Genomic DNA, 20844 nt, shown 5'->3' on the forward strand with positions numbered 1-20844 from the left:
TAAAGATCCAATACGTTGATCCCGTTTTAGGGTTTCTTAACTTGTATTTTTCAATGCGTACATGTCTAATACAGACATCTGGAAATATCAGCAGGTAATGTCTATTGCTTTGATAGTTTTATTTTTAAATTATTTTTACCGTTTTCTTTTCCATGAATTGCATGAAAATTACCCATTGAAAATATACAATTCTAAAGACGATACTGTCGTCGTAAAATAAATCCATGTTTCAACAAGAATACAAATTCTTTTAGCTTTCTTAAGTTACATTCAATAGATGTAGTCATTAGAATATATTATGTCTGCCACAATATAACTCCCACAGTTCACACTTTGTTTTAAAGGTCAACTGTTTAACAAATAGAAATGTATAATTACTCTGTCATGAGAAACAATAGAGAGAATCGAAAATAGAGAAAATTGATCCATGCCTTTCATACAGGTATAAATTATATTAAATGTTCGAGCAGGTTGTATACAATATATACGTGAAGTGATTGCACCTTACAAAATACGAAGTAGCTTTTCAACTCCGAATAAATAGGACCCACCGTTTAATTGAGGATTTCATATCGCTCTTAGATACGATAAGGATATCAATATTACATATTCAATGTACATATTGGTCTCAAAAGGAACTATTCGATGGCAAAGATTGTTTGCGAATGATATCTAAATCAATCAAAAATTTAATCCTCTATTAAGACAAGGACAAACACTGCCTTTTCCACGACATCTGTGTATCTAGCAGTTGACAGGACCTAATTTTTTTCTACTTTTACAAGCTGTCAAGAGTATTTGCTTTCTGTGGATAACACTGATCTGCATTAAGAAAGACGCGATTACCCGTAGCATTGAAAAGAACTCTTTGAAACATAAGATTTTAGTGATAGTAAATTCTCTTTGAAAGTCTGTGATCTGTGAAAAGATCCTTTTGTTTGTACATTTGTAAAAGGGGCGCTAATGTGTATATAAATATTTCTAAGTATATTTGCACGGATTTAAGATCATTGGATAGATATTCACCATCATGGCATGGGTTTGGCCTACGGATCAACTTCCATCCGAGAAGAAAACATGGAAAAGGCCCTCATCTATAACAAACCAACCAAAAAGACCTCAAGTATGTAAATTTACTTTACTCTTACAGATGATAATCTTTATCTTCAATTCCTTAAAATTTAAAATCTGGTAGTGCCTTAAATGGGTTCCTTAAACAATTTACTTATCGAACATTCTTAACCTTATCTAGAAATTTGTAGACAAGAAGAACTGTATTGCATGTTAAATCGGATAGGGGTAAAAAATCACATTAACTTGGAGAAGTCAGGGGATGCAAAACATTCGTAATCACATAAACAATGTATAATATCTTATTAAATTGTTTGGTTTGCCATATAAGAAGTCCAGATAATCATTGCGTTCGCAGCCTCCCGGACGGCATAATTATTTGGACTATCCCGAAATATGCCCGATACATAAAATGTAGTCATCATTTTCATATTGAAGTGCGTAAATTTCTCTCCTTAAACTGATACTGTTCAAGTTTGTATGTTTAAAGTATGACATTGAAAATGCCAATGTCATAAAATAAATTTCTTTCCATTACAAGTTTTAAGCCCCAACAAAGTTTTGTCAAGACTTTAGTTTTCTTTATTTCATATTGGCTATTTATCTTTCTCATCGGTATTTGTCTAAGTACGCAACACAATTCGACGGATTTGGCGAGGCTTAAACTAATAAAATTGAAATTTCTCTTTTCAATAAAACAAGATTTACGCCTTGGTATTTTGAACCTTTTGAGTACAGTCGCATAATAACGACCAATATTTTATTACTATTACACGAATGCAAAAGGTAATATTGAACCCTTCCGAATATTCTAATGTTGATTCTCAACTTTCCATTGATAAGAACTCTGGTTTATTTTCAACCAAATCTCAATAAAGTTGTATATCTAAGTTTTTAAGACTATATCAGTTGTGTGGATAAAGATTGGTGAAGTGCAGAGACCTATACTGCTAACTAAATCAAAGCACGTTCCTCTGCGTATCTATGTTTCATTTTTTTTTACTTCCGGTTAGTGTCTTGATATACTAGAAGACTGGAATTTGGCATATCCCTCATTGATAAAGAATTTATAGGCATCTTCTTTTGCCATTGAATTTTTGTGAGAGATTTCTTTTGAGGGAAGACAAAAACATGCACCAGTTAACTTGCTAATGTAAATTATTTTATATCTTCTAGTCTGAAGCATGCTTCTAAGAGTAAATCATAATTTCGTGTATGAAGTGGTCTATCACTTATCTCCCGCTCAAGAAACGTATTCAGTAGTTGTTGAATGGATAGGTTTATGATTGTATATTACCTTTAGACTTAGTTGGTGTTCGTGTGTTCCGTCGACTCTGAAGTCTTTCTTACTGTGAATCGTGAATGATAAACAAAGTTTTTTTCTGTTGCAACACTTTTTTTTATGTTAGTAGGCGCCTTGGAATACTGCAATATGTACTCCCTGTCTTAAATTTCCTACTTTACGTTTTTCTTCATAACTTTGTTTTCTTTCACTTCATTGGTATTTTAATTGAAAGAACAGGTAGACTTGCACTTTTAATTGGTTTTGAAACAGGAAGGCGGCAAGAGAGATTGGAAATTGTTTCCAGGTAGCAAAATTCAAAGTGCAAACTTTTATTTGAAGATGAAAATCAATAAGGAATACTTCAGTCCAGAATGTGAAAGAAAGCAGAATTGCTTGAAGATCATAAACGAATATTTGTAAAATCTAATTACATTGTATGTAAGCTAATTCACAATCAACACATCACTCGTTTGATTGAAAGCAAATATAAAAACTTCATCATCAGCTTTATGATTGTTACTCCTGATCTCAATTTTATGTACACACGGTGCTTAACACATGTATGTTCCTTGGTGTTAGGTGGATTAAAAACAATATCCACCATTTGACCCACTAAATCGTGCTTCTTAAAGTTAAGTTTAACTTTAAACATTCCGACTTCTATAGTTTACTCTCAACAGTGCTGTTACAAGTATGTATACAATAGTCTACAATATTAATAATTAAAGTATGTGCATTATGACAATGCAAAAGTATAAAATGATATCCCCGAAACGTAAGGTTAAACAAGCACACAAATTTTGCTTAGTTACTGTGTATAGTATAGCTAAAGAACTGTATTCTTAATTCTAATTAGTTAAATATATATACATAACATTCTCTGTTTTGAGTTGTAATTTTACACCGAAATAAACATTTATTGATGTTGTTAGATTGTTTGATTTGTTATTTTCAACAAAGAGCACCAACAGTATACTGACATTGAACACGCTTTTTATTGTCCACAATTAAATGCCAAATACCCTTTATTTGTTCTCTGACATAGAGTATAACAAATCGAAGATGATATCCTTTGTATACATTCTGTTCATTAAAAATTATCATCGAGAAATATAAACAGGAGTTAATGCATTAAGTAAAGGGCCCACATTATAGTTCTGTGAGTACCTGTTTACTGCTTACATGCCAATTATGTCAAATAAAGTGCTCAATACTGAATATGGTGAGACATCTTCTCTGGATAAGAAGAACATGACAAGCAAAAACAAAGTAAGTATGCGCAGATTATTTGTTTACTCAAGCTTGGAAATTTTCGTAGGTTTGCAGAATTTTTTTGTACAAAATTCACTAGAAATTTTAAAAGCAACCAACCTAAAGTCCGTGTATAAATGTCAAGTCATCAATTACCCACACATTCCGGCACAATATGACCAAACTTCACTAATGTGCTATTTTTTAATTAAGGATGGAAGATGCATGTTGATAGTGCATTGAGAATGATGTCTATAAGCTTATCTCGCTATAGATTTTGGTTCTATATCCTTGTTCTTTAAGTGGTATTTATAAATTTGTCGTTTTTAATCATGAAGTCAAAACTCGTCTTAAATGAATTCCTCTGTAGAACTCTATGTATTCAAATTAAAACATTTCTTCCGAACATTTTTTTAATGTTACGTAAAATTTGTAAGCACTAACTGATTGAGGTCAAGATCACTTTATATCTGTTAAACACATTATGTATAAAGGAATCTAATTAGTAGAGAAAACTGTCTCTTGAAATGTTTGTAAATGTATGTCTATAAGTAGTTCGTAGGTAGTCTTTCTTTCAGTAAATCGGTATTTGATCGTTCGTTGCTAAGCATGGTTTTGTCATATATCAAATAAAATGCTTGTTTAGTAAATATTTACCAGAGGACTTATTCTAACGATAAATCGTTATGCAGGCGTTTATTGTAAACACATTACCTATGGAAATGATCGTTCTGATGGTCTGGTCGAGTGTTTGAGATAGGTTTAGTTCTGGTATGTTTGCTCACGCTTCCATCTGACCTAGTTACTGGTCTTACTCAAAACATTGGTCCAAGTTTCAAATATTATTCTGGACCTTCTTTGTGGTTATTTTGAAGGTTTGTTTTAAGTTTTAATGTTCCGATATGAAAATTCTCATGACAATGTTTACATTTTGTTATGACCACTAAGGAATAATTGTTATATTCAAATTTTTATACTGTTTCCCCGAAAGGCGACTAAATAGTGCTCAGAAACCTAGCCGGGGGCTAGGCGCTAGAGCAGATTGGTTGTGTACCCCGGGTGGTGGAATGGTGTACCCCTGGCGTGTTACATGTTTGGGTTGTCAGGTTGTAGTACGGAAGGCTTGACCGCAGACCATAGTGGTGCACCGTGTCGGGAAAGATGCCACGTTCCTTGCACGTTAAAGAACCCTGCTGTGGTATTCGATAGGAGTAGGAACCTTTGCGCTCCGCCACAGGATGCTTAATTAACCGACCTTGCCCATCCCTCCCTTTTTCTAGTGGCAATCTAAATTTGTCGACCCTGTTGTCCTTGTGTCACATCCCCTTTTCATATCATCGTCATTTCATGTTGATTTAATCATTATTTTCATGTTCATCGCCTGAATATAGCTGAAATATTGCTGCTCGGGCGTTCAACCCCAATAATCAATCAATCAACGACCAATATGTCAAAAACATCCATTAAAAGTTATTATATTCAAACCGTTTCTAACTAAACTCTTATTTACAATGATAACCTGTTGAAACCAAACTTTGTCTCTTATTACAATAATACCCTATTTTAACCAAACATTGTCTCTTATGACAATGATAACCTGTTGAAACCAAACCTTGAATCTTATTACAATGATACCCTGTTTTAACCAAACATTGGCTCTTATTACAATGATAACTTGTTGAAACCAAACGTTGTCTCTTATTACAATGATAACCTGTTGAAAACAAACCGTGTCTCTTATTACAATGATAACCTGTTGAAACCAAACCTTGTCTCTTATTACAATGATAACCTGTTGAAAACAAACCGTGTCTCTTATTACAATGATAACTTGTTGAAACCAAACCTTGTCTCTTATTACAATGATAACCTGTTGAAACCAAACCGTGTCTCTTATTACAATGATAACCTGTTGAAACCAAACCTTGTGTCTCTTATTACAATGATAACCTGTTGAAACCAAACTTTGAATCTTATTACAATGATAATCTGTTGAAACCAAACTTTGAATCTTAGTACAATGATAACCTGTTGAAACCAAACCTTGACTATCTTTGAAACCTGTCTTATGGTATCTTTGATTAAGATTATACTTGAATCCATATTGAACCGAATAATGGAATCATATCCAAATTAAACTCTAGTTATACTGAAAGCATGTACATTAGTAACTCGATTTATACTGAAAGCTTGTTACATTTAAACAAGATTTATTGAATCGCAATTAAAACTGAAACCTGTCAATATAAAGGAGACACAATATACCGTCTTAACCGAAGACTGTGGTGGACAACCATAATATTAGTTCGACTTCAGTTTTTTGTGCGTTTTGAGCTATATATGCTCGATGAAATAATTTTCAGGTAGAAACCTTTAACCACTTCCTTCAACAGGATAAAGCAAAGTGAGGTCTTCCAAGGTCTTTCAAGGGTCTATACGAATTCTAAACATCTTCTATGAAGCACAAGCTGCTAACATTTACCATGTAACGATGCTGTCATTGTATCTAAATTTGAAATTATATGATCTTTATCTTACTTCCTTAGTGCTTTCTGATTATGCATATGTTGTAGAAATCCTTGTTTTAATTTGCTTTATTCATGTGAAGTTCATGTGCAGATTATTCTTTTAAAGAAAGCCTACTTTCTTAATTTATTTTTTATCGCAATATCTGAGTACTCAAGGTTTTTTACATATTACAGCAGAAAACTGTCTTATTCATATTAACTTCATGTTTCAACTACATGAATTATTTTGATCCTCATAAAGTCTGACTACTCTCCGATATACGATTGAAGTTACTTTTCTCTGTAAAGCCAATTATCAATAATCTTTTGTAAACAATCTTGCCATATCTAACATAAAAAAAACCCATTTTTATCCATAGTACAAAAGATGTCATCATGGTGTAGAATCTGACGTCTCCAAAATTTAACTGTAATTCAACCATTAATAACAATCTCATTATAATGAAATTCTAAATATAAGTCATATTTATAAAAAAAAAAATCAATGTCATGTCAACAATAAATTCTATTTTTATATGTAGGTATTAATGGGTTAATTTTATGAAATTAATCTTTAAAGGTATGTAAATTGAACAGGTTACAATTGGATTTAAATCAAGGCGCATTTAAAATATTTATTCCAGTATTGTACAGTATGATATGGATCAACAATATCTCTACTGGCAACTACTGAATAACTACCATGTTTAAAACCTCGACCTTTACCGTTAAAATTTGGAGGAAATCCAAACCTGAGCTTTACTTCACCGAAAAAGACTGTTTGCAAATATTTGGTTTGTTGTGAAAATTATTGCACCATCGATGTATATACTTTTAGTTTCGATGAGATATTCGTCTGTACATGTAAAAGGCAACTATACTGAATAAAGTATATGACACTACATTAAATAATGATTTAAGATAGTTGTATAACCTTAGACGACTTCCTTATCGTCCATTCATTTCTTTCCCCTCTCTCTCTCTTTATTCCCTATACCCATTTACTTCAACCTAAATACAAATGAAGTATCTTAATATTTAAAACATTAAAACAGATAACATTCACTATATAAGACTTTGTTTGATATTCTTGTCTGACAAAATCCTACCACAATACTGATGCATCCTTACTTTACGGTAAGTGCGATCTTAGTAATGATCTTAAAATATTGAAAATGTATTGAAAAACTTTTACTTCTTTTTTTTCAGAGTGAGCGTATGGAATATGACTTCAGTAAGGCACCAAACTACAATGTCAATATTACCTCGCCATTTGGTACAAACTTCACACCGGAAATGGAATGGAAGCTTGTTTCCAGTCACTGGAAACCTCATATTACAAAATTACGGTAAGTCTCGTTTGCCAAGTAAACTCTAATAAAAGTACAAATATATAAACGAAGCGAAAAACCAAGACATTACAGACAAAAGGTAGCCGAGTGATCTCAACATTTAAGACCGCAGATTGTGATAAAAGTGGAGAGTCCTGATTTCAGTTTGAAATCTGCAATTTTCTTCTACTATACTCGTATTACTAGTCAAGCGATTGTAGCGGGAAAATGTTTAAATGAAGTGGCTTTGCGGCTGGTATGACTTGCATAGTACCAAAAAATATGTGCTATATACTCCCGCCATACCGTGATTTTGGTATTACAACTCTGAATTGTACAGTGTATGTGATCTTGTATTTGTGGGGCAGAATAATGTTAAAATTAGTCGATTGAACAATGACTAATTCCTAATTGATTTCCATATCCGTTGTTTACGTGTTTTGATATGTTTAGTAAACAAACCTGTAAAAAACTGGTATCCTTAATTCCGTTCAAATTTGAGCATATTTTGTTATTTACTTTAATACCTAAATAAACAGAGTGATTGCAAATTTTCATTCACCTTCGTTGTTGAGGTAGTACAGATTTCCAGTTTTATCCAGTATAGATTGAAAATTTAAAATATCCTTGCATTTTAAAATAGTTCTTTACCTTTTTAATCTCTGGAGTTTTATGCTAAGCCTCTTTAACTACTATATTGAACAAATACTGCCAAAGGTCAAGTCAATTTACTTAGTTTGTCGTGTGATTTAGAGCCAACGGTACAGAAAACCCACCAGAGTCATATGGGCCTCGTGTGCCTCCTGTACAATCCATAGCAGAAAACCCAACCAAAGTAGATCCTCGACTTCTAGCAGAGGGAACAAAAGGATATTATAGCGCTCAAAGAGTAAGTATAAAATGAGTCTTGTTAGTCTATGAGTAACATGAATACGATATATGGAGTGAGTTTCTTGGAAATTAAAGTCATGGTTTACCTTTGTTTGGTTTATAATAGTATGAATTCCATCATCTAATATCCTATCAAAGGATAATTATATTGATATTTTTTTTTTCAAATGTTTTAAGGAATAATAGTATGAAAGCATGAACATTCATGGATGTAAATAACTTATAGTTAAATCATGTGAAGAAGGTCCAACCAAATTTTATTTCGAAAATTATACTAAATGCAAGGCCCGAATTACTCCAAACGTTGACATAGTTAGCTTCCGTTTTACTTAACAACAAACATCGATTCACGATTAATCTGGATCATCTTTGTCACTGACTTTTCCCTATCTATTACTCATTTTATATTTCATTAGCCATCATCGAATAACATAGAATACGGAGAGGTATGAAAACGATTTGTCTAGTATAGTGCACTTTCTCTTAGTCATACACACTGTTGAATTCCTGTATGCTTTTGGATTTTGAGTGATTTTTTTCTTAAATGCAAATTTGCCACATTATGAACAAAAAACAAATGATATCCAAAAAGATATAGATAATTTTGAATTAATTGGTGTTCTGTAGCAAATAATACAATGATGGCAGATTTGCTGCGATAAACGGTGATCGTTTGTAGTCATTTGTAATTTTAATGCATATTCATTCATCATATCATATAATTGCAGTCATATGTGATCAACATGATTTATACATTCACACTATTTCACAATATTATACATATCAGAGACAGAAGGCTCTGCAGTTTTTTAGACAAAATGTGGTATGTATAAAAGACATTAAAATTGCATGAAATACCTGTAACGTGACTAAGTTTCAAATTTTCATTTCCAAAAAGCATGTATGCTCATTTCAAAATTTCTAACGAAATTAGATTTATTTTATTAATGATGTAGACTATGTATAGACTATTTGTTTACTAGTATATTAACGAATGAATATCGCATTTTTATTTGTTAAAACCTTGATCTTGTTTTCATATTCAAGTCTCCATAAAATCGTTTACTGCATAATTTTGAATGTTTTATATAGAAGTCACTTCGGCATCTACTTCTAATACTGTACTACTGGCCTGGATTACCTAGGACAAATATAGGTTACAAAGGCGATGACTAGCTGTCTATCGTTGCGATAAAGTGTTACTGTTGGTTGTTAAGGGACTTCCCTTCTCCTGCGTTTTGATATTCTGTTTTTATTTTTCATTAGCTATAGAAAGATGACATCATTTGCATTCATTATGCTATAAATGGTCTAGCGTTCTTCTGAGGACCTTGTTTGGTAGTATAGGTCTTCTGAGGACCTTTCTTTGGTATTATAGGTCTTCTGAGGACCTTATTTGGTATTATAGGTCTTCTGAGGACATTGTTTGGTATTATAGGTCTTCTGAGGACCTTTGTTTGGTAGTATAGGTCTTCTGAGGACCTTGTTTGGTATTATAGGTCTTCTGATGACCTTTTTTGGTATTATAGGTCTTCTGAGAACCTTTTTTGGTATTATAGGTTTTTTTTTGTTCTACAACACTGTTAATCATTTGAATAAACATATATTGGTTCTAGAATTTTGTACAGTACCGGACATGATTGGTAGATGTTTCTGTGAAGGCAAATGACGTTTATCATCCACTTGATAAGGGTTCTTTTTGAATTATTTTGTTTGCACCCGGAATTCCCTTTTACATCTAGTTCCGTGTTTGGTTTCTTAGTTTATTTAAGTTGTTTATCTATTCTTTTCTCCGTTCCTTTTTTATTTTTGTGTTATGAACATCAGACTTGCTGTGGTTTCCTTTAATCCATGTAATTTTCCCCTAAAGCTGACAATTGGTCTTGTAAATAATGTATGTTCGAAGTAAGGTGGTCTATTAATGTTGTCGCCCGTGTGTGTTTGTATTTCAGATTAACTGCATGATAATTCCGCATTCAAAGGAATTTAAAACGGTGTGTTATTTGATATTATCTTCTAATCTGGAACGAAACTTAAAATAACAGTTTTAACTTTCTTTAAAATCCTAATGTTTCTATTTACATTCATTGTTTTTTCATGGACCATTGACTTTTAAAAATTTACTGTTACGAACCTGGTTTTCAAATTAAAAACTATATCTGAGTAAATAAGAGAAGGGGAATTAGTTAGTCGCTTTTCGATTATAAAAAAATATTAATTCTGTAAAAACTTTAGTTAGAACTATAAATCCTTTCCCCAGTAGTTAATACAATTAAGTACCTTTTTCGCAGTTATAACACACTCGTTATTTGTCCCATTTTTCAAAACTCCCAAAGGGAGCCTCTATAACGGTACCTGCTTTCTTGACACCGACAATCTGTTTTCTTTAGAGACTATATCGGCCATTACAGTTCTCTGTGAGTAATAAAATATTTTCCACTATTTATTTTCTATCTTCTAATTTTAAAAAAACAACATTTTTTAATAACATGTATATTGCACTTTCTGTCTTTATTCTTTACAGACAGTGTTTAACAAAAGAAGAAGAAACAAAAGTGATTTTATTTTTCTTGTTTGTGTATTAGTAACATTTAGTGTTATACCAATAGATTTTACGGTACTATACTACACTGTTATTCATATTGGAAAGTGTAATTATTTTTGGGTTCTCTATAACATGTCGACATACTTATAATGACTCCTTCTTCATTACTTAAGTAACAGTAAACTGAGAGTTTGATTAACTAGATTTTCCACATGTATCTTATTGACTTTTTTGATATTTTGCATTTCAACGAAATATGCTTGTGATACGATACATGCTGTTCAACCAATTGTTAAATGCAGATCTAAACCTTTATAACGATCGGAGATTGGAAAAAGGATATTCGATCTATATAGTGATTTTTTTTGGTACAAATGTCTCATTTCAGGATAGTTTTTCTTCAAATCTCCATAAACCACCAACATATAACAGACCAAGACCCGACTCAAAGACACTCTCGCCATACAAAAATCTACCTCCTATCCGAGCTAATAGGAGCAAGAATCAGATGTCAACAGTGTTTGAGAGTGAACCGTGGGTACAAAGAGGAGTTTCACCAAGACTACAGGACGAGACAGAGTATAAAAATCAGTACCACGACGGAAGACCCCTTAGTGACCGTCCACAAAACGGATATCACTCGGAAAACAATTTCAAGATGAATTTCCAATCAAATGAACATTTTCAGGCACCAAGAAAAGCCTACAGCGATGGCGGGGATAATAACAGAAAACCAGAAACCGATGGTCCACGGGAATTTTTGCTGCAAAGGTATCTACCAACAGAACGATATGACTCATACAAGCTGCCATCAGACCCTGTTACCTTCTCAGCAGCTGATGAAGATTTGCTCATGGATGTTATTGGGAAAGAACTAAGTCATATATCCCCAGCTAACTTAGAAAATGCCTATATAGAAGCCACAAAGTATGATAGACAGTTTATGGACTGGTGTTCTTTGAATAGGTTGGAACAAGCTCTTATGTCTCAAAACGTAAGTTGATTCTTTTTATTCAAACACTTTTGAATTAGTCAAATTAAATGAAAAGCTGACTTGTTTTTTTTTCAATTTATGTTTGATTAAGACTGTAGTAAAATGCATCCGTGTCTGCCTACCTTTTAAACCTTTTGTTCCATACACTTGGTTTTATACAGATAAGCACTATTTCTTAATACATAACAAAATATATGCTTTTGAAATTTGATTCATTTTGTTTATTTTCTGATTAGATTAAAATGTATCAGCACATCTCACATAAAGAAAGTTCTAATTAAGAGAGTAATCAAGGGAATCAAGATTCCAGCGGAAATCAAATGAATGTAATCCAGGGACAAAGACCAGACATGGAAAACATACACACACAACAAAGAACATGAATTGACCAAAATAATACATACAAAGTAACAAAAGTAAATGAGCAACTCTGACTCCTCTAAAAACTGAGAGTACGGACCAGGTGCACCGGTATGGTAAGCATCCTCTGCTTTTCTAGAAACGCCCGCCGTGTTGCTCATAAGAAGTCGAGTCCAGGGTATACGAAGCATTTAGTATTTGGCCATTCAACGTAGTCATGAGCAAAGTCTCATTCCTCGTAGTCACTATAAATACTTGTCAGCATGTTTTATGTATTACAGAATTTATTAGTAATTCATGAGCAAGTCTCGCTCACAAATTTAACAGTACACATACTAGGACACAACATTTAATTATATCAATACGTGATACTAAATTTGTAAATTGACGATATATCCAATACTAATTAAAGTAAACGAACCTTTGTAGTAAAGATAGATAAAATAGGTCGCCTATTTAGTTCTCGACTTATTTGTTTAAAAATGTTTCCAAGGACATATAACACCCTTACATATATTTTGCTTTCTCACCCATGGTGCTAACTGTTGTTCATACATTCTTTGTGTTGTTTTACATTACTTTCATTTGTCTATATTTCGATGCTCTTTTAAAGCTAAATTGTTATATTGTTATATAAGTTATCAAAATATGCCTACCTGCAGACAATTGTTTCTGTGAGACTCAGCAGATAAGTACAATGAAAAGTCGGTTCGATTGATCAAACGTTTTCGTCCTGAAAAGTCAATTCGATTGATCAAACGTTCCCGTCCTGAAATATCAGTAATAACTTTAAACCACAACCAATCAATCAAACGATCCAAATTTTTAAGGGTTGAAACATGGCTTTAAAACACATGAACTTAACATGAATAACTCAGCGCTTTTTTCGAGATGAAGCTGCTTACCTTACCGAAATCCATGTTTCTAGTTATAGTCCAATTCTTTGTTTCCTTTCTGTTAATTATGGTTTTGTCTTCCGAACTGTTCGAATGATTACCTCTGATTATTACGTTTCCTTACCATTAGGCTGCACCTGCTCTAGATACCTTGCGACTTGTTGCCTCAATGTTCCGTGATCCAAACCTAGCAGGAATGGTCAACTACAAAGAAATACTGAAATTCCTCAGTGCTGCAATGCAGAGAAGTCATCCAGATCGGTAGGTTACAAAAAATCACAACAGAAAAACCTGGGAGATAAATACCTAAATCGTCAGTTTTAATTTTTTAATATTGGATTATAGAACGCAGTTATGATGATGCTTTTTTATTATTATTGTTAACGATATGCTTTATAGCCTTGAAACATATTATTTAATGTTATTACACATATATTTATCTTAAGATCAAAGCAAAATATAGAATGCGTTAGTCCGTAAATGTTTGCTTTAAAGAGACATGTTGTTTTTGCTTCATAAAATCTGTGGTCATCTAAAAGATTGAAAAAGAAAATTCGACACCGGAACTTTCCTATTGTAAGTAGATAAAATCCACGAGAGGACCAGTCGAATATTTAAGGTTTTAGGTATCTTGTGGAAAACTGGTAGAATACTGGGTAACTTTTACCGTCTTTCCTGTTCCATTATCTGCCTTCATTTAAACAATATCACATGCTTTTCATGATTTCAGGTTTAGAAAACAGGATGATAGGTACGGTGATTCCAGTTCTAAATACTATAGCTCATCTCAGAATCCCTCGTAAGTTGATTCAGGCTTGTCAATGCACATTTTTTATTGAACACACTTTAAGTACAACTCTGCCTAAAAACCAGGTAGAGTAATATAATGGGTGATTCATGCATTTCTTAATCATATTTTTTTAAAACTGCAAATCCTGTACATAGAAACTATATAAGGAAATATAAGTGAAAATAAAAGTAGTTTACTGGAGATATTTTAACTTAAACTTTGGTTATGTTCTACTGCAGAAAAAGTACGGGAAAATTTCCCACCCGATTTTTTACACTATATCCAGGCGAAAATTATTTCAAGATATATAGGAGATCCCAAATATTTTTTTTATTGGAAATCCTTCAGTAGGCCTCATAGAAACTATTCAAAAATAAAAGTGCACATGAAAGTTGCCCAGGGGATATATTAACACTTAGAATTTGGTTATGTTATACTACAAAAGAGCACAAGAAAACTTCCCGCCAAAATTTTTACGATATATCTAGTCAAAAAAATTTTCACGATATAAAGCAGATCTGAGGAAATTAACATAATTACGAAAAGTTGTTTATAGGACATAACAAATGTATTTGAACAGTTCCATATGATATGATGAATCACCCCTGCCTGGTTTTTTAGAAAGAAGTATACTTAATTATCAATGTTCACTCCCATATATCAAATTCTCCAAATTGCACTTTTTGCCAAAATTAATAATGATAAAGTAATTTGACGATTGAGGGTTAGCTTACTTATTTTTAATCACTTTTTCTCATAGTATTTATGCACTTTTTGCACAATTTTTATAATTTAATGAGATTCTTAAAGATCTACCATAGTTTCAATGAGTTTTATTTAAAAATAACATTTTTGAACATTGTTGTACTGCAGGTTTATTACTAAGGACAAGCTTGAAATCAGTTTACCCCTATCTTGCTGAAAGTGACAATATCGCAAAGTGGACCTTGCACTTTCTAAGTAAGCAATGAACCAAACACTTACAAGATGGTTTTTGATATAAAATTTTGGAAATCATATTTTTTTTCGTTAAAAATGATTATTTATTAATTTTCATGCTTTGTAGAAGTTGATAAATGTACTAAACAAATATGTATTGCTTACTTGTGAAGTTAACGGAAAATTTTGCGTGGACGTACTGAATGGTTTATATTGCTGTCGTATGCTTATTGTGGTTGTTGGCCTGTCCCCATGGCGAAACACCAAAAGTGTTATTTATCAACACCAAAGTTCCCTGTCTCTTGTTGTTGCGTTTTCTATTTCTTATGCAATGTAATTCAAATTTATTGAATTCAATTTGTTTTTCCCTGCTATTCTATTATTCTTTTCCAATACTCATCATGTCTTTTTTTTCTCTTCTTGCCATTTGTCTTGTATGAAAAAGCACATTCAGCTGTTATTAGTTTAAAAATAAAGCGCAGCATGTACATTTGATGAAAGAAATAGCAAATAAGGAAATGTACTTATGAAAATCATTGTCATTACTTGAGATACTCTGTAACTATAATAATATATACAGAATGATTTATATGAGCACATTTTCATTTAAGTGAATTATTTATGAATAGAAAATATAAAAATTATCAACACAATAAAAAATTTGGACTCGTAACCTCCATGTGATTGAATATTTGTTTTTAGCATTTCATTTTATCTAATCTTCTAGACTGCTAGCTGCTGTGAACTAATAATGAATGTTTTGTGTTCATTGGACCTGAAATCCATAAACTACTTCACTTTGGTGTCGTTGATTAAAGCTATTTCACTTCTTTAATTTTTCTGATAAAAAATCGTTTTAAATTTCAATTTTGCATAATTAAACATGTATAGAATACTTGAAGTCATAGTTTCCTGTTAAATGATATTCAATTATAAATAGTACTGTTATAACATAATACGTCATTCTTATACAGTTCAATCATGTCAATAGACTTAGTAAGCATTTTTAAATTTATCAATTAAATGAGAATTTCAAACTTTAGAGCATAAACCTTATACATGTATAGATATTATTATATTGAAAACATGCTTATTATAGGATACAGAACCTAGAACCGTTTAAAGAAAAGGAAACCGCCAAACTCTTGAGAATGGTGCATGAAGCTTTAAATGAATCAGGATACCGCCTTGATATAGAACAGCTTCACAGAGATTTCCAATCTATGGACAACAAACGGGAAACCTTGTCCAAAGCCCAGGTATTGTAGCAACGTGAATGACTGCTCGTGTCGCCTTTTTTTCAGTAAAAGCTTTTGTTAAAATACAATTAAAGAGTTTATTAGTTCATTGATGTTGAAATAAAACATTTATTATTTATAATTGAAGAGTGTTATACGTTTGGCACATTTACCAACAATAATTTCTTTCAAAATATTCACAGAATATAGCGAAGCTCTGCCAACAAAAAAGATAATTTTACAAAGTGATTGTTATCTTTTTTGTAATTGTGGTTTCCTTTCTCTTGGCCTTACTCCGTCGCTGTATATGTCCACAAATAAGAACCAACAACACGTATGTAGCAAGGCTCATTTGATTTGTATCAGATGTTACAAAAGTTTGTTTTTGTGATGGGAACAAACCGAATATTCAGTGTTGAAGAGCAAATGATGTTTTCGCAGTAAATATTATTTGATTTCTTTTAGATAAATCATGTACTGTACCAGAATAGAGTACCTTTACAGGAAAGTCTGGTTGATCATATATTACAGAAATTCCAACAGTCAAATGGACAATACAAGTAATGTATTAAAACTGAAGTGCGCGTTAGAATCTAAAGAAACAGTTACTTCGTTCAATTGGATTTTTGTCTTAAATTCTCTAAATTTGCAAATCAAGTACATATTTATCTTGTAAAATCATAAAAGATCCATAAAAACATATTGACAGATGCGTTATCCTAAAAGAAGACAAAAATAACTAGAAAAGGCAAATTATGAGCAAAATGCATATCCTACGAAATCAGATTCCCTTACAGTTAAACCTTGAAGAAAATACAAAGAACTTATGTAATTCTATCATAAATAGAAATAGAACGGCAGCTGTAGTTCACTTAAAGCTGCATTAGCTGTCATTTTCGCAATTTTTTGTTTCTGTTGAAATATACCTTAACTTTGAATTATTTCTACTAAATTGTACTTTTCCTGTATAATTTCATTTGATATCCACAAATGAAATGCATTAAATACATGAAATAGGTGTCTGTATATTTACTGTCTTGCAAGACAAAACGTCGACCTAGATAAATTCGTATGCATGTGACTTCTGGTGACCTTAATCCGTGCATGTGCTCTAAAGATGGTTTCTATAGTAACATATCTGATTGCAAAGCGAAAGTGGTTATTCAACGGCAAGGAAGACCGATGGACTCAGGTCGTAAAAGAAAAAAAGTTCGAATATGACGCAGTGATCCTTTTGAAATTTACGTATCGTGATAATAATGTGGCTCAAATATGGTCATTATTTATTCTAAAACTAATCAAGAAATAGATGAAAGGAAATGAAAACAACCCAGGTATATGTCCTCTCGGCAATCTTCGGAAGTAATGGCGAAAAATAATTAGACCAGAGCTATAGATCTTCCCTGATTAAAAAAACGTTGTTTTCACAATAATATTCTGTAGGTATTATCGACATTTATTGCTTCAGTTGCATTACTACAAACTTATTTCATTGAATCAGCAAAATTCAGTAGAATCAAAACTGAACAAATTTGGCAGCTAATGCAGCTTTAATCCAAAATCAAACAAAACAATGATACTTGAAAGACATAAAATTACACAAAAATATGGTAATTGTCAATGTGCTAAGCATTCGTACAATTTTTTGTATTTAAATTATATCATTGTTTTTTTTTTTCACAGTTGGTATCAGTTTGTTTCATTCTTAGAAAAGGTCCAATCAATTCAAACTGGTTTACCAATGCCACAAAGCAAGCGACCACTTGAGTACGCAAAAGATATCCCTAACCCTCATGACAGTTGGCCAAGACCACGTGAATCTCCTCGTCAATCGCCACCACATTCGCATAGAAATGTAAGTTAATTGAATAAAACGTTTGCCTCATTTTCCTTAATTTTGTTTTGTTTACCATCATATTCATTTATTAATGATAAAAAGTTTTTAATATCTACATCTCTAATTACTTCTATTACAATTATTATGAATGGATCAAACTTGTTTTTCTAGTAAAAAATCATGTACTAGAAAAGATTTTTAAGACGTAAACCTTACAAACATTGAATGCTAACCTTAAAATGATTTGTAATTATTTACAAATACACACATCACTTGGTTTATGGAGCACGCTATTTTGGTAGCGAGTGTATCTTGTTTTGATATATTATTCAATAAAGCACGGTTGCAAAACATACGTAATTACACATTTTGGTGTATTCCATGATCTGCCCAATGACATTCGAAATGACTAGTTTGATTTGGAGGCTAACTCTAGTTATGAACGGACATATATAAAAAGTAGTTCACTTTGCATTCAGTTGCAATCATAAAAACGTCGTATGTTCGGTCATTTAAAAACAAATCCGCCAGGAATTTGAGAGATAAATACAGTTTAACATTGGAACTAATAGGTTCAATGTAATAAATAGGGGTACTACGACTCGAATGATTATCGAGATCCACCCTTAACTGACAGAGAAAGAAGAATTATACAAAAATTGAGACACACGGAAGAAGCTATAAATGAATTAAAGAATAAATATAAGGTAAATGAAACATGATATTTTCATTTACGTCATCATTTTCAGACATTTTCACTAATTTGATCAGTCATACAGTCATTTAGTCAAAACATTCTTTCATTGCTTAACTTTTGGAACAGCATTTTGGATTTATAAATGTTCTGTGATATCCATTTTGGATTTCTTATGTCTATATAGGGGTACAATTCATACAGAAGTGATTATGATTCCGACAGAGAACGACGCATATTAGACAAATTGCGCAAAACTGAGGACGAAATAAATGATTTAAGAGTTAAGAATAAGGTATAAAGATGGTACTTCTAAGCCTAAACTAATACTTACATCTTGAACGGATATAGTACTATCCTAAAAAGACAGTTTGCTTGCTTCATGAGTTCTAGTTAACACATTTTCATCTTCATTTTTGTTATTGCTTTTTTCCTAAATGTATCTAACATTAAATTTTGATTCGAAGCTGGTGTTATTTCTAGTAGATTTTTTCTTATGTATGTGGGATATCTTCTTTACTTGTGCATGCATTTTCGATTTACGAAATGTACCAGTTAAACTTTAATAAAATTTGATATAGAACTGTTACTAAATCTTATGATTTAGGATGATCATGTATCACCGTCCCCTTCCGTAGAACTGGAGTCAGAACGAGAACGGAGAATCAAGAATAAAATTAGTCGGATAGAAGATGACATTTTAGATCTAAAATTTAAGGACCAGGTACACAATCACCAAAGTCAAGTTACTCAAAATATATATTATATGTTTATATATATATATTAGAAGTAACCCACAATGTTTAGACACCTTTTAGATGTTTTAGTAAATCATTGTTGGCTTATGTACTTGTTGCCATGCTTGTTTATACATCACGTGCATGTGCATGTTTTCGTCGTTAATTTTCAGACTGGTTGGAGATATTGAGATAGTTATAGTACGCTATATCAACTCTCAATTCACATCAATATTAATATATATCGTCATGTCTTTCCTTCTTAAATGCAATTGATATGGCGTGTTAGTAATTGAAGATATTATGTAATTGTAACGTTACACCTTCATATCTTCTGGGCATAGATTTATCTGTGAAAAGTATCTGGAACATAATCTATGGTTCTTATTTATCGGTTGATTACTAGATTCCAGTTTTAATTAAAAATACTACGTTTTTTTTTTCTGTTTGAGATTCTCTTTACTGTGTTGGTGAAACTGGTTTCGTTAGATTACCAAGAAATAAAGTCTGTACATATTTACATATATTATTTTTTATTAATGCTGCTTAATTTACCAGGGACATAACAGTTTTGATAAGGAAAATAGAGAAAAACAATTATTGGAGGAAATAAAGAAAACAAAAGATAATATCAATGATATGAGATTTTCAGATAAGGTAACCCCCAAAAGCCGTTATGTAGCTAACAGCTAGCTTTGAGAAGTTTGTGCTATGTGTACCATCTGTAGTTTTATATATACGTAGTCAGTTTCTTTACAATGCTTACCAACAACACTGGGTGCAAGTATATGTACTATTTTTATTCAAATAAATATCACAATTTTGTGCTTCAATTAAGAGGACGTCCAAGCAAAAACCAGGCAGTGATTGGCGCATGACAAATTTTGTTTAAATAATTTTAATATATTACATATCGCAAATGTATCATATCACATAGTGGAATATTAGTTCGGTTAAAGAGAGAGAAATAAATTACATAGAAAGCATTGAAATTCGTTGAAACAGAGAGATACATGCCTTTTTTTTCATTTTGTGCAAAATTTGGTGACTTTCTTATGAAACATTTTCTTAGCCATCCATTGTTGATTAAGGAAAATATACTATTGGACATATATATGATATTAACATGGGAACAAAAATTCCTTGGAATTAAATTCACCACGTGCCATCCATATCATAAGAACTGCTTGGTTTGTAAATGGGCAGTCCCTTAAATTTTTTACTTAGAACAACTATGTTCTAAATAACTTGACACTTATCTGTAGAACGAAGGATATCGAAAGGATTTTTAAATTGCACGCTGTTTTACTCGTATTTGTTTTATTTTTAATATTTCTATTTTTGTTGTTTATGTACATATACATTTTAGGGGATTTCAGTGTTGTTATTTCTAAACTTACTTTAAATAGTTGTTCCACCAGCTCGTACAATCAAAAAATGTTTGATCGAATGTGAACCATAATCTTTTCATAATCATT

At 31.9% G+C, this 20844-nt stretch overlaps 1 protein-coding gene across 38 annotated transcripts in view; it reads left to right on the top strand.

The window, feature by feature from the left end:
• LOC148629704 (uncharacterized) overlaps positions 1 to 20844 on the top strand; it is a 60351-nt gene that overhangs the window by 35676 nt on the left and 3831 nt on the right. For 7 of the 38 annotated variants that reach the window (XM_088555589.1, XM_088555633.1, XM_088555597.1 and 4 more), the window contains 14 exons: positions 7324 to 7463; positions 8199 to 8334; positions 8753 to 8782; positions 9124 to 9159; positions 11270 to 11875; positions 13262 to 13392; positions 13862 to 13930; positions 15960 to 16119; positions 16564 to 16658; positions 17782 to 17953; positions 18526 to 18642; positions 18817 to 18924; positions 19237 to 19353; positions 19925 to 20023. In XM_088555589.1, the coding sequence (XP_088411715.1) occupies positions 7324 to 7463; positions 8199 to 8334; positions 8753 to 8782; positions 9124 to 9159; positions 11270 to 11875; positions 13262 to 13392; positions 13862 to 13930; positions 15960 to 16119; positions 16564 to 16658; positions 17782 to 17953; positions 18526 to 18642; positions 18817 to 18924; positions 19237 to 19353; positions 19925 to 20023 (2016 nt within the window). Of the gene's footprint in view, positions 1 to 482; positions 1124 to 3466; positions 3626 to 7323; positions 7464 to 8198; positions 8335 to 8752; positions 8783 to 9123; positions 9160 to 11269; positions 11876 to 13261; positions 13393 to 13861; positions 13931 to 15959; positions 16120 to 16563; positions 16659 to 17781; positions 17954 to 18525; positions 18643 to 18816; positions 18925 to 19236; positions 19354 to 19924; positions 20024 to 20844 lie in introns of those variants that run through there. The other 31 variants (XM_088555832.1, XM_088555842.1, XM_088555876.1 and 28 more) reach the window with 21 other exon arrangements.

Source organism: Perna viridis, chromosome 1 (genome assembly GCF_037379345.1).
Source record: "Perna viridis isolate PV_CMFRI_1.1 ecotype Kerala chromosome 1, ASM3737934v1, whole genome shotgun sequence".
Taxonomy (NCBI): Eukaryota; Metazoa; Mollusca; class Bivalvia; order Mytilida; family Mytilidae; genus Perna; species Perna viridis.